Source organism: Tauraco erythrolophus, assembly GCF_009769465.1.
Source record: "Tauraco erythrolophus isolate bTauEry1 chromosome 30 unlocalized genomic scaffold, bTauEry1.pri scaffold_44_arrow_ctg1, whole genome shotgun sequence".
Taxonomy (NCBI): domain Eukaryota; kingdom Metazoa; phylum Chordata; class Aves; order Musophagiformes; family Musophagidae; genus Tauraco; species Tauraco erythrolophus.
The window spans coordinates 917672-930747 of record NW_028238561.1 but is presented as its reverse complement, the minus strand read 5'-3'; the positions used below and the strand labels follow the sequence as shown (position 1 = coordinate 930747).

Sequence of the window (13076 nt, the reverse complement as noted above, 5' to 3'; positions counted from 1 at the left end):
GTTGCTCTCTCTTCTCCATTAGATACTCGATCCGAAAGAGCCACCACACCCATGGGGACAGCCAGTGGGACGAGGACAAAGTCCTCCCAGGCTTCATCTAGAGAAGAGTATCAGGTCTTCAGCAGGGGTTTCCTAGCTTTCTTGCTTGACCTAAAAGGTGTGAATTCCCCCCAGAAGGCACCTGAGCAGCCAGAAGAAGGTCCTGGGGACTGCTGAAAGCCTTGCAAGCCCTTTGTGTTCACATACATCTAAGCAAGGTCCCTGAGTGCTTTGTTGACGAAGACTAGCTATTTCCATCTTCTTAATGACAAAGATCAGGAAACCACTGAGGAATTAGGAATTAAAAGACCCAACTGGTGCTGCCTGCTTCATTGGTTTGTCTTCTGGAGCAAAGCCAGAGCTCTGGAGATGTCCCTTCTGCACAGCCCTGTCCTGGTTGAAAAGCTATTCAGCACTTCATGACCCTACAAAGAACACGAACGCCTAAAAGCCACAGCTCCTTATTTACAGGGTAAAGGCAAGAAAATGTCTGAGATGTAGAAGATAACACTGGGAGTCACACAAACAGATGTGAAGATGCACCTTGTTGCCAAAGAGAAATGCTTTGGCTGCTCTCCAAGGGAGGAGGGGATAGCACTGGGGCTCTGACTCTTCGAGCCGAAGGCCAATGTCTTTCCCAAGATACAAGTCAACGAGTGCTATTTCGTTATGCTCAGCACCGTTAGCGGCACTGAAAATTGTCTCCTTCCTGCTTTTCCTGGAAGCTGTTGGGTGGTTCCTGTCCTGCTTTGGGCAAACACCCATTGACGGGGATTTGAGCTGGCCCTGAGGTCCCTGTCTTGCACGTGGCCCAGCTTGAGCAGAGGGGGATGTGGTGACGATGGGATGAAACCTCTCCTGGGGCTGCAGGAGTTGCCAGGACATGAGCAGCTCACGCTGCTCACATCCAAAATTTTGGTTACTTGAACTGTCCATCACGAGCCTCCTACCTGGTGGTGACAGAGGAGGGGCTGTCTTCTCCAAGGGGTCAGCGATGGGAAGGATTACAAATCTCTCCTCTGACCTCGCAGACTCGTGGCTCACCCAGCGGGAAACGCAGCCGGCATTTACCGCGCTGACTGACGCTGATGTCATAGGATTTCATATGGAAACCCGTGGTTGCAATTGTAATTAGCGGAGGAACTGGGCAGACACCCACTTAGAGCTGTGCGTGCGGCAGCGAAAATCCACGTGGCTGTCGGAGCGAGCGGGTGCATGCACAGACGGGGCAGGTTCCTGTGCGAGTCCAGGGCGACGTCCACGGGGCTTCGTGCCATCGCCGTGTGCGTCCCTCCCGCCTCCCGAAACAATAACCAGTGACTAAAGACTCAAGGACAAACGCGTTTCTGAGCACGAGTCCTGTGAAATCTGTTTCTTTTTGTCTTTTCAGAAGGATATTTGTGGCAGTCCTGTCTTGCCCAGGCCAGGGCTGATGTTCTGCACAAAAGAGTTTAATGCTGATGTGCTTTTCATGTGATGACCTCATTCATTCGATGAGAAAGGGCATACAAGTATTTTAAGTGTAATCAAACGTGTACTGAGTTTCCTAACAACTGGTGTTTTCTGTGTGGTCCCCAACCTCTCAGATGTGCTAGTTCAGCTTTCAGTTAAAAGCAGAAACCACGTCAAAATGGAAGCAAAGAAGCTTTTGTCCTTTTTTCTTGTGGTTACAGGAAAAAAATAATCTTTAAACAATCAAAAAACTAAAAGACCAAGGAAAAGAACCTTAAAACATATGGCTAATAATAAGTTCTAGGGGTTTTTTTTTGGATGTGAGGGGCTGGCAGCAGGGCAAGGGTGCACCACCAGCTCCTCTCACTCCGCCTTTGCGCGGGGCTGTAGCACATCTGGGCTGGGCTGCTCCCAGCTGCAAATCCCCTTCCCTGGTTGCCTCCCTGCCTTTCCAGCAGCACCTCTGCCAGGTCCTGTCTGTGCAGGGAGACGGATTTGGCTTCTCTCTCTGCCAGCTCTTCCCTTGGCTCTTTGCATCCCTTAGTCCGGCTCACGGAGGTAGAGACCTGCCGAGTTCCTCTGCCGTCGATGCGTGCGTGACGAGCTTCAGAAAACACAAGAAGTGAAGACTTTGCTGAATTCAATTGCGCTGTTTTACGCGGCGATATCATTCTACATAAAATGCAACGTTGAATGGTCTCCCTGTGCCCACGTGATGGGTGTGTGCCTTCTCAGGGGTGACTTCCCCTGGTCAGGATATATGACCTGCTAGTAACTCTATAGACCCTATATTCCTCTACACCCAGCTGCATGCCTGTGGTGTGCATGGAAAGTAAGGATAAGGAGCTGAAGGAAATGCCAACACAAAGGTTTTGGGAAATCAATGCTTTATTGTCTTACGGGCACCTCACAGGTCCAAAGCACAGCCTGGTGAAGTGATGCCCCTTCCCCAGGGAATGATGGTCCCAGAGGGCAGAGGAGAGCGTTTGCAGCCGGGCAGCCCCAGGGCTTGCAAAGCTTTGAGGGTGCCGGAGGGAGCTGATCCATGTGTTTCCTTTGGTGCTGGAGCTGGGGCATGTGGGACACCCCATCACTTCAGCTTCTGCGAGGGCAGCTGGGGGATCTGCTGCTGCTGCTGCTGCTGCTGCTGCTGCTGCTGGTAGTGGATCTGTGGCTTCCCGTGGCAGCTGGAGCCACCAGAGCTGTGACAGCCACCGCCGCTGCTCCCGGAGCTGTGACAACCCCCACCACCGCCAGAGCTGTGGCAGCCACCGCCACTGCCGGAGCTGTGGCAGCCACCACCGCCGCCGGAGCTGTGGCAGCCACCAGCACCACCGGAGCTGTGGCAGCCGCCGCCACCGCCGGAGCTGTGGCAGCCACTGCTCTGGCGGGTGTAGCGCTCCTGACTGTGGCACTGGTCCTTGTCCTGGCGGGAGCACATCGTTGTGTTTTGGGGTGACCTGCTGGGAGACAGGAGCTGTCAGGGACTTTCTGTTTGCTACTTCTGCTCTTCCAGGGAAGAGAAATCTGGATGTACATCTTTCCCGTCTTAGCCAGATCCCACGATGGTCTTTAATCCTCGCACCAACTTCTTATACCACCCGCCAAAGCCATAGCCAAAGATACTGGGAGCAGCCAGGCAGGCTGAGCACGGCTGACTTCCCAAAGCGGAGCCATCTCGCTGCCGGAGGGATCAGAGCAACACCCCAGAGCCTCCCTCCAAGTCCAGATCCCTCTGCTCTCCCTCCTCACCCCACCTCCCCGCTCACAAGCACCCGCAGAGCAAGCCCCAACCCAGGACAAGGTGCAAGGCTCAACCCACTCCAAACCCATTCGCTTCCCGGAGAGTTTCGAGTGCTGCTCCGAGGCCCAAAGCCCTGCGGCATCGCCGCTCTTACCGAGATGCTCGTGCAGTGAAGGGGTGAGGAGGGAATGAGGCTTTCCAGGACCGGAACGCTTTTATACCCTCTCTGCACACTCCATTTGGAAACGAAGCACCTCCCTGCCGCAGAGGTCTGCCTGTTCATTTAATTCATCGATGGCTTTTATTTTTTTTTTTTTTTTTGCTTCCCCACGCTTCGGGTTCCTTCCGTGACTCACCTTATCTACGCCCAGTATCACCTCTTGTTATCGGTCATCTTTCCTGTGCCGCAGAAATATTTAATTGTCGGCTCTACCTGCACTTAGCTCCGATGGGGGAGTAGTGTGGGTGGCCCCAGTTTCCGCAGCTTTCCCAGTTTGTTTTTGGCGTTCATTGCAGTTGGGGAGCGCTTTGCGTTTAAGGGGGGGAATGATGTCATATACCTAAATTGCACCATCCTTTTAAACTGTCTTGACAGGTTCTAGTCCTGCAAATGCCCCTAAACCCACCCTTATAGGTGCCTATAAGTACCAACACCACCTTTGGCATGGTAGACAACTCTTCCTTAGCAGCAATTTGAGTGGTATCACTGTTGGCTTGTTTCTCTTAAAACCAGCTGAAATATAGCGGAGCGGTGAAGAAAGAGAAAAGACAACCCCCCTAAAACTTTTTTGTTGGCCAAAAAGTTTCCCGCTGTTGCGAGAAGGACCAAAATTAGTTGAGATTCTTGTTTTTGGAAGGGGGAAGACCTGCCGTGAGCAGCGATCCAGGATTAGCGAGGTACATAATTATGTGGTTAACTTTCAGCTCGTGAGTAACGCCAGAATGGCGTTGCAGGTGTTTTTTTCCCAGGTTGTGAGCGGCTTCGGTGCTTCCAGGTGGAGAAGGGCACCCATGGGTCCTGCCTTCGGTGACTCAGGGTGGCCAGGGGCGGCTGCCGCGTTGCGGGGAGCTGGTAGACCCCAGGGACTTTCTCCAGACTTGTAGGAACATCGGTTTTGGAGCATTTTTCCTCTCTCCCCAATTAGTTCGTAATTGGCCAACAAATCTGAGTGTTATTTATACGGATTCGCAGACCCGCATGAGCCTTCAGGCCAGGTACTGTGTTTGCAGTGAGAGCTAATGACAAGCAATAATTTGAGATACTCCTGGTTCCTTTCCTGTACCTCTCCTGTGAGGGCCAGGAAGGGCTTAGGACCACAGATCTTCTTTTGCCCTCTTCTGCCAATACTTGTGGAGGACATTTCAGTAGTTAAACAGACAGCAAATAAAAAGACTAAAATCAGTATGGCTAGCTGAAATAGGGGGTTGATATGATTTTGTTGCAAAAGTGGTTGGAAAACACCGGCTGAAAAATATTCCGCTTGCCCCCAAAGGTGCTGGAGCATTTGGAATTTTTGGTCCACCTCTCTCACCTTTTATTTTTCTTTCTCCACGTTGATGATGTTTTTATGCTATTCTCGGCTGCTAACCACAGCGAGATGGAGGCTTAACCCCATCCCACCCTTGGAAACGCTGTTTGAAAGACCCGACATCCTTCGGGAAGCGGCTGGAAAACTGAAACACGGTGCCAGACACCAGTGCTGCAAGTCCTGAGTGGTTCCCACAACCCAAAAAACATCTGACATGCTTGCTGTTACCTAAACATGGAGGATTTTCGGAAAGTTGAGCGGACAGGGCAGGGTTAATGAATCAGGTATGCAACCTAAATGCTTCTTTTGTATTGCTTAATTGCTATGATGAAGTAGAACAGTGTCAGGGCAAACTGCACCCAGGTTTGATCACTCGTTTTTAATTGTGTTTTGTTCTGGCATCGGAAGAAATATGGTAAATACTGTCGTTGGAAAAAGACTCAAAGTAATTTTTGGCCCTCCACGTTGAGCTGTGTTCAGTTCCTCGTGTTTTAATTATTCTGAGTTTGTTAAAGGTCAGCAGCACCCAGCCAGCAATCCTGGACACCTCGAGATTTTGTGGCTGTCCACCTTAACGTGCCTTGAAGATGGGGTTTGCAATGGGGGCTTAAGGCAAACGCCAGACTCAAAGATACAACCAGCCTTTCCAAAGGATTCCTATGCGGAAAACAGGGAGCCTGTTCCAGGAGTTAGTTGCTGCCTGCGCCCTTTTCAGCCATGCCAGATATTTCTGCTCATCGTGACACACTCGAGAATAATCTTATGAAAGCAACATCCATTTCATGAATGGCGATATGAGTCCAATAAATTACACAATTCGCTTTAATTACAAGCTGAGAAGAAATTTATTGGTTCGTTGTGTAACGCTAGCATCTTGCAACGCCCCTGGCTCGACCCAGGGCTCTTGAAATTCTGGGCAGAGGCTTGCTAGAAAGGCTTTCTGGGGGGCTTGTTGCAAGCACACGGAAATACCTGCCCCAAGGGTGGTCCCTGGGGGCCAGATGGCAAAACCCAAGGTTTCTGCCCCATCACGGGTGTCTTTGCCTATAGGGCTTTTTCTGCCCCATGGTTGTGCCAATAGCCAGCCCCAAGGGCTTGTGCAGTGCAGTCCATGGGGTCTTGGTGGAGAGTTTTGGGCCTCCAGCTCTACAGGAAGGTGATGTGGAGGAGAGCACTGCAGAGACCTGAGATGGCCTCCTAAAACATGGGCATTTAAAAATCTTTATTGTTTTCCTTTGGAGACCATATGGGAGAGTGTGGCAGTGTCTGTGTCAGGGCAGGGTAACTTCAAGGGGTATTAAACAAGAACAAGGTGTCTTGTGATATGAAATACTGCGTGAAAGAAAAATCACGAACACGAAACTCTCGTGAACTCCGAATTGCAATGGCTCATATATAGTCACAGACTGAGACAGAAAACTGCACCGGCGTGAACATACACGGTTTATTTTAGCACCCACAGATAAGCTCATTAGAGGTACAGGACTCACCAGGGGAGGGAGAGGAGACATGTTCTTTGAAGATTGCTAAGGGTCATGCAAAGCTTTCTGAACTCAGCGCAAGATCAAGGACAGGCATGTGGGTAACATGCAGATAATGTCCTGATCACTTCATCTTTGAGGATACTTGATAAATCTGCTGCTGGCAATCCTGTGGCTTTCCATGGCAAGATCCCCCACTGCTCCCATGGCATCCAGATCCCCCACTGCTCCCGTGGCATCCAGATCCACCACTGCTCCCATGGCATCCAGATCCACCACTGCTCCCGTGGCATCCGAATCCTCTGCTCCCGTGACAACCGGATCCACTGCTGCTCCTGTGGCATCCAGATCCCCCACTGCTCCTGTGGCATCCAGATCCCCCACTGCTCCTGTGGCATCCGGATCCACCACTGCTCCTGTGGCATCCGGATCCACTGCTGCTCCTGTGGCACCCTTCACTGTCGTGGCATGAGGATTGTTCTTGCCGGTGGCACTGGTCTTTGTCTTGGCGGGAGCACATCTTTGCAGACCTGCTGGAAAGACTATCATCTCTGAGCGGGTGCAAAGGCACAAGATGCTGTGATGCCTATCAGTAACAGATGTCTTGTTAGATGGGATTTATATCAAGAATAAATTCTCATTATAAGCCAGGTTCTTGAAGAAGAGAGAAAGATTATCAGTGCATGTCTGCCCATAGTGGTCCCTGACTTGTACAGAGGACTCCGCGCTATCTTCCTTTGTGCAGGTCTTTCCTTTCTCTCCTATGTTTAGCAAACATATGATAGAATCTAAAGCACTTAGTGATCAGTGAGAAGCTGGTAGCCAGACAGAGTTTAGAACTAGACCTGTGAAGTCCTGTCCTCAGCCATCTGAGCCAGTAAGTTTTAAGTTTTCCTAATTGCTTTCTAGTATTTAGATATAGGCATGGATGGAGAAGACAACCTAGGCAGAAGGACTGAGCAACTGCGACCGGAGAGAGTCACAGAGATGAGACGTGTAAACGAAGTGGTCAAGACCTCAGGATCAGGACAGAGATGGTGATCATTAAAAGTGCAAAAGCTCGATCAAGCTGGACTTACCCCCTTCAGCAAGAGTTCGAGTGGAGACGTGAAGCTGAGGCAGTGAGGAGAGATGAGGTGCGAGATCTTTTATAGGGCACCCAGCGTTTTTCCTCCGGAAACAAGACGAGCTCCCACTGGAGGGACTTGATTGTTCACCACCCCGAGCGCTTTGCTGATTGGAGAGTTTTTACTCTGCTGTTTTGACTCACGTTATTACGAGCAGATCAATATCCCATCTTTGGGATCGCCATTCCTCTCGTTACTCCAGAAAAATGTTAATTGCCCACCACACCTGGTGTGGTTCACGTGCGGGATGCGGAGGCTTCTGGATGGTCTTCCTGCCTTTGCCTAAAGCATTTACCTGCTTCTTGTGCCGAACGCAAAGCAGCTGTGAGGCCGAGTCGGCAATGCAAATATGTTAGCGGATGGGAAGGTGGGACAGTGGGGTGGGCTGGTGGACCAGGTTGCGAAGGGATCCAGAAGGAAAAAGGAGCTTTAAAGAGGTCAAATAAGGCCATGCTAGTGTGTAGGAAAATGAGTTCATTTGTGTAGCTTGGGAAAAAATCTAGGTTGTGAGTGGGCGAAGGAGGCAAAGAGAATTAAGGATGCAGGTATGAGCACATGACGGGGCGGCAGAAGGCGAGTACAGAGCTGGAGGCTGGTCTATGTGGGGGGTGCCCTCAAAACAAGGAGCGTGAGCATCCTCCGCAGAGCCCTGGGGACCAGCACTGGCCTCCCACCTCCACCGGGGTGATGGGGCTTGGCCCTGGTGGGTTACAAAAGGAGTCAAGTCGCCTCTGGGCTCTAAAGCTGTCACTGAGATTTGGGACGTAGGGGTGGGAGATGGCGATATGAGACTTTGCAGCAAACTCATGCTGGATGTGTCTGGTTGGAACGACGGGAGCGGGCAAACGCACATGATGGGACGTGGGTGGGGAGTACCATCAAAGAGAAATTTATTTCTGAGTAAAAGAGCAAAGACGCACTAAAAGGTGTTGCAATATTTCAAGTCAGTCCTTTCTTTGCTGAAGGAGAGACTTTTAACCCAAACAGAAGGAATTTAATACCCCGTAGACAACAGAGAGCACCCGGAAGGCTCAGAAGGACAAAAGGTCTCCAACAGTGTCCCATCCCCATGATGCTTGTTCTCAATATTGGTTCCCTTTATTACATTTTGATCGGGGAAAAAGGAAGGGAGGAAAGCGTTGTGACTCTTTTAAGTTCTTTGCTCCCTCTGTGACCCTGTCCTCACGTGTACATCGGGGAGGGCATCGTGATCCGCATCTCTCTTGATTTAACGCTCTGCTTTGGGGAGAAAAGGGTCTTTCTGCCTACCGAGTGCACCAGGCCTGATCTCATCGAGGACTCTAGAGGCCACTGTAATATTAATAATAGCAAAGATTGAATTAAAATAAAATAGAGTCAAGGAGATTCATTGTTAACCAATGGAGCTGAGTCACTTGAACGAATTGATATATGAGGAAATCGGAACGTGTCTGGGGGTATTTCACAAACATCAGAAGAACGAGAATTCTTGTGAAACTACTATTCACGATTCGCTAATTACACCCCAGATCACGTGAGCGGTGACAAACATGTTTGTAATTTCTCTCCGTGATAGAGACATCACCCGACCATGGCCTGGTGCGGAGGATGCTCATGCTCATTGAAGACGTGGACCTGTGTTCAAGACAGGACCGTGCTGACCCTACAGCTGGTCTCTGAGCCCCAGATATCTCCTGCAAAGCTCCTAGTCTTTGCGAGAGGCTTCCCTGCAACCCTTGATCCTTCTCTGCGTGGGTGGTAGTTTTTTTCTTTGGGTAATTTGTTGTTTTATGGAAGGAATTGGCCTAATACAAGTCTCAGGAGCTGGCTTGTTCCCTAGTTTGGATCATGGTCTCAGGGTGGCTTATATGTGGTCATGATTCTTCCATATGTCACTTACGGATTTTCTATTTATGAAGGAGATAAATGAAGCACAGAAAAAAACCAAGATCTTAGAAGGATCTGGAGGACATCCTAGGTACAAGTTCAAACCTTCAAATCCCTTTAAACACAAAGAAGATCGCTCTTTTGTTTCAAAGAGGGATTGCTCATGTGAAATCCCTCTCATTAGAAGTCAGAGAAATCTACCTCAAAATAGCTCAAGCAGAGCAAATCCAATCCTGGGGGGTGGGAAGCAGGAGTTGCCCTCCTGAGGTCTCCTCCAGCCCTCTCTTCCACAGCCCAGCAAGTTCCAGAGGGGATTTGAAAGTGGCTTTGGCACAGCCCCATCCTTTGCTGCAATAGGAGCAAAAGGTCTTTGCCTTTTGCTGGCACCTTCCTTTCCAAAAAGGTCCCCAAGACTCGCGTGCACTGGGGTAGGTGAGCCATTGCAGCCCACTGCGCAGCCCGTGCGGTGGGTAATTGGGCTGCCCCATGGCTGGACCACCCCACCGAGCTGTGCTTGGGATGGGGACTGTGTGCTTTGCAACGTATGTTGGCATCAACCTTTGCACATGAGTGAGGAAGAGGTTGGCAAGGAAGGATTGCTGCAGTGTCAGGGCAGAGCATGGTGGAAGCCCCTATGTGTCCACCTATAAAACATCCAGCCCAGGAAGGGGCACTCTGCACCTGTTTTTACTTCTTTTACGTATTCAGATGGTGCTGCAGGAGAAATCTCCACCATTAATGTTGCGAAGCAGCTGGTTCTGTGATGCGTCACATCCTGCAGGCAGGACACCGGGAGATGGAGATGATGGAGGCTCTTGCCTAGGCTGGGTGAGGTGTTAGGAGACACCTGGGACACGATGCTGTGAGTCACTGACTCCAGATCCCTGCTTTGCTGCAACAATCCTCCCAGGTGATTCCTCTTCTAACTGTACAAAGATTCCTCTTCCAACCTTAAATCTTATAAGGACTTCGGGGCTTTTTGCTCCATTAGAGAGAGCGGGTACAGCCAAGCGCACCTCTGATGTCTACAAACCTGTTTCGAATTTCCATTTGACACGTATTCCTGGCCAGATGATCCCTGTTTCTCCCTGGGTCAAAATCTTCAGCTCTGAGAGGTCTCAACCCTCCCTGGTCTTTCCCAACATTTCTCAACCGTCAGAGAGGTATCAAGCACCTACTGCCGAAGATCCATGGGTCCTGCAGGAGCTGCTTCCCTTGGAGTGAGACAAGATCTGTCATGCTTGGCGTACTTGACAGTCTAATGGACCATGGACCAGGTCTTTTCTCTTCCACCAGCTTTGGCATGCTCTCTTGCTCTGCGCTGCCTGTGCCATTCCCATTCCTGAATCCTCTTCCCAACTTTTTTCCCAGGGCTTATTTTGGGGGCTTCTGATACAAATCAAACGGCACCCATTGCCTCATTTTTACCTCTCTGATGAAACGTGTGGGCTTTTTTTTGCCACACATTTAGTATTTAATATGCTGGGTTGCATAAAGAGTCCGTGATGAAAACTGTTAGTTCCTTCTCAACGAGGAAGTTGTCTGGAGTAGGAGTACAAAGATACCAGGTTGAATCAACCAGGAACCTCGATGTGAGGGTGAACGGGGATGCTGCAATCACCAGCTTTGGCCACAAGAAGGAACAGAAGCAGTTCAAGGGGACGAAGTGGAAAACACTGATGCAAGGGGTTATGAAGCATATATTTTTATTGCCTCCACATCTGCTGTGAAATAAGGAGGTGAACAGCACTCAATAATTCACAGAGACTGTGGGTTACACCTTCAAAACACATTACAAGCAAAATGACAGGAAGAGTGTAGATCCATGAGCAAGATTGGACATGCTGATCATCAAGGCAACATCGTAAGAGTGAGATGTTTCTCTCATTCCTTCCCACTCCTCATGTCTTCTACTTTATCTTCCGGGCTGGCACTTTGCAGACCTGCTTTTGCTGCTGGCTTGGGTTGCACTTTGCCACGGGCGCACAGCTTTGCTGCACCGGAGGGGGACAGGTCTGCACTGGGCAGCACTGCGAGACGCGCTGCACTGGTTTGCTATAGCATGGCTTCCCTCCCTGGTACCCAGATCCGTGGCACGTCTCAGAACAGACCGACCTCCCGTAGCTGTTGCATCCCCCTGATGACCCATTGCTGTATGTTGGTCTTCTGACACAGCTTGATCCACCTCCGTGGCATGAACCTGAGGACCCCTGGCATCTCTCGGAGCAGACGGACCTCCCATAGCTTTGGCATCCCCCCGATGAGCCGTAGCTGTACGTGGGCCTCCTGACACAGCTCGATCCACCTCCGTGGCATGAACCTGAGGACCCCTGGCATCTCTCAGAGCAGACGGACCTCCCGTAGCTTTGACATCCCCCCGATGAGCCGTAGCTGTACGTGGGCCTCCTGACACAGCTTGAGCCCCCGCCTCCCTGGCACGAATCAGCCGCAGCATAGCCGTGGCATCTCTCGGAGCAGACTGGCTGCCGATAGCCATAATGGCGGTAGTTGTGCCCTCTCATGCCTTCAACGCCTTCACCCTCACATCCTGAGCAGCAGGTGTCGTAGCCGTAGCGGAAGGGTGTGCGTCGAGTGTCCAGCCAGGAGCCCGAGGGATCATACCAGGTTGAGTTCAAGTTGAAGTATGATTCTCTTCCAGAAGAGTAGATCATGTTTAAATTTTAGTGAAGAACCTGAAAAATACACGGCCAGGTAGGTTTGCATTTCCATCTCCTCTATTTTCATTTAATTTCCCGTAAAGCTGCATTAATGTGACATTCATAGGTCAACCTCACTTATCCTGAAAGCCTGGATCCAAAGGAAATTCTTGCAGTTTCCCAACACCGGTCATGTTATATCCAAACCCACTTTCTGACCTTACCCTTGATATTTTTCCCCTCCAAGAACAGAAACAACCGTAAGGGACTGCAGCACGTAGTGGTATTGCTGTAAATCCCATACCCAAGTCCCCCAACAGCTTCTTTCTTGGCTTAGCCCACCATCCTCTGGCTCTTGTGTGTAAAGTACGGTCTGAAGTGCAAGTGTGTCAGGTCCATGACCTCCTGAAGCCAGATACCCATCCAAAAATGAACCCGGCTGCTCCAGGATGTGTCTTACCCAACTCACGAAGGAGGACAGATGCTGACCAGGAGAGCAGATTGTGAGAGGCAGAGGGACGGAGGCCTTTTATATGGTTACAAGTCTTCCCCTTGTAAATGAAACACGCTGCAGGAACGAGGACTAAATTATTTATTGAGAAAACATCTCCTCCATTTGGATGCTGTTCCCAGTGCTTGGCATGTTCTGCTTGACTCATGATTCCTGATAAGCATCTATTAATTATAATGTACTTACCGAGTGGTGCACGTAAAGGACTCGCATCGAGTAAGCCACACATCGACTAAGTGAGCTGGGTAATAACGTACTTATTCACCATCTTCAGAGGACCAAGACACTGACTGGAGGCTGACAGGTGTCCTATGAGTCAGGAGCCATGATGTGCACAGTGTTAATGTCCAGACCTTTCCCTTCTGCTACCCGTGAGGGTCATTTCCAGGTGCAGCCAGCCTGCAGCACAAACAGGTGATCGGGAAGAGCCAGCTCAGAGTCACCAAAAGCAGATGGTGATGATGGGTTTTGATGATGCAGAGGCTGGCTCCGTGGATGGTGGAGTGTGATGGATGGTGGTACCTCAACTTTTGCAAGGCTTTTGGCACAGTCTCCCACGGCAGCCTTGTGGTTAAACTGGTGGAGGTGTGGATTGGATGGATAAACTACATGGTGGGTGAAAAACTGGCTGATGTTGGTGCTGGTGCTGTTTAACATCTTTCTTAATGCC

At 50.3% G+C, this 13076-nt stretch overlaps 2 protein-coding genes across 3 annotated transcripts; both read right to left on the bottom strand.

Moving 5' to 3' along the window:
• Positions 1-2581: 2581 nt before the first annotated feature.
• Positions 2582-6794, bottom strand: LOC104378835 (uncharacterized). The gene is made up of 3 exons (XM_086630348.1): positions 6444-6794; positions 3390-3493; positions 2582-2951 (listed from the first exon to the last, which is right to left on the bottom strand). Exons 1-3 carry the CDS (start codon positions 6792-6794, stop codon positions 2582-2584), a joined length of 825 nt encoding a protein of 274 aa, XP_086486474.1.
• A 4354-nt stretch (positions 6795-11148) lies between these two features.
• On the bottom strand, positions 11149-11910 carry LOC104378833 (uncharacterized). 2 transcript variants are annotated; one of them, XM_086630402.1, is made up of 2 exons: positions 11474-11910; positions 11149-11353 (listed from the first exon to the last, which is right to left on the bottom strand). In XM_086630402.1, the coding sequence occupies exons 1-2, from the start codon at positions 11908-11910 to the stop codon at positions 11149-11151; spliced, it is 642 nt and encodes a 213-aa protein (XP_086486528.1). The 2 variants fall into 2 exon arrangements, with proteins under 2 accessions (XP_086486528.1, XP_009984259.2); XM_009985957.2 differs by having other exon boundaries at positions 11149-11910.
• Between the last annotated feature and the right edge of the window lie 1166 nt (positions 11911-13076).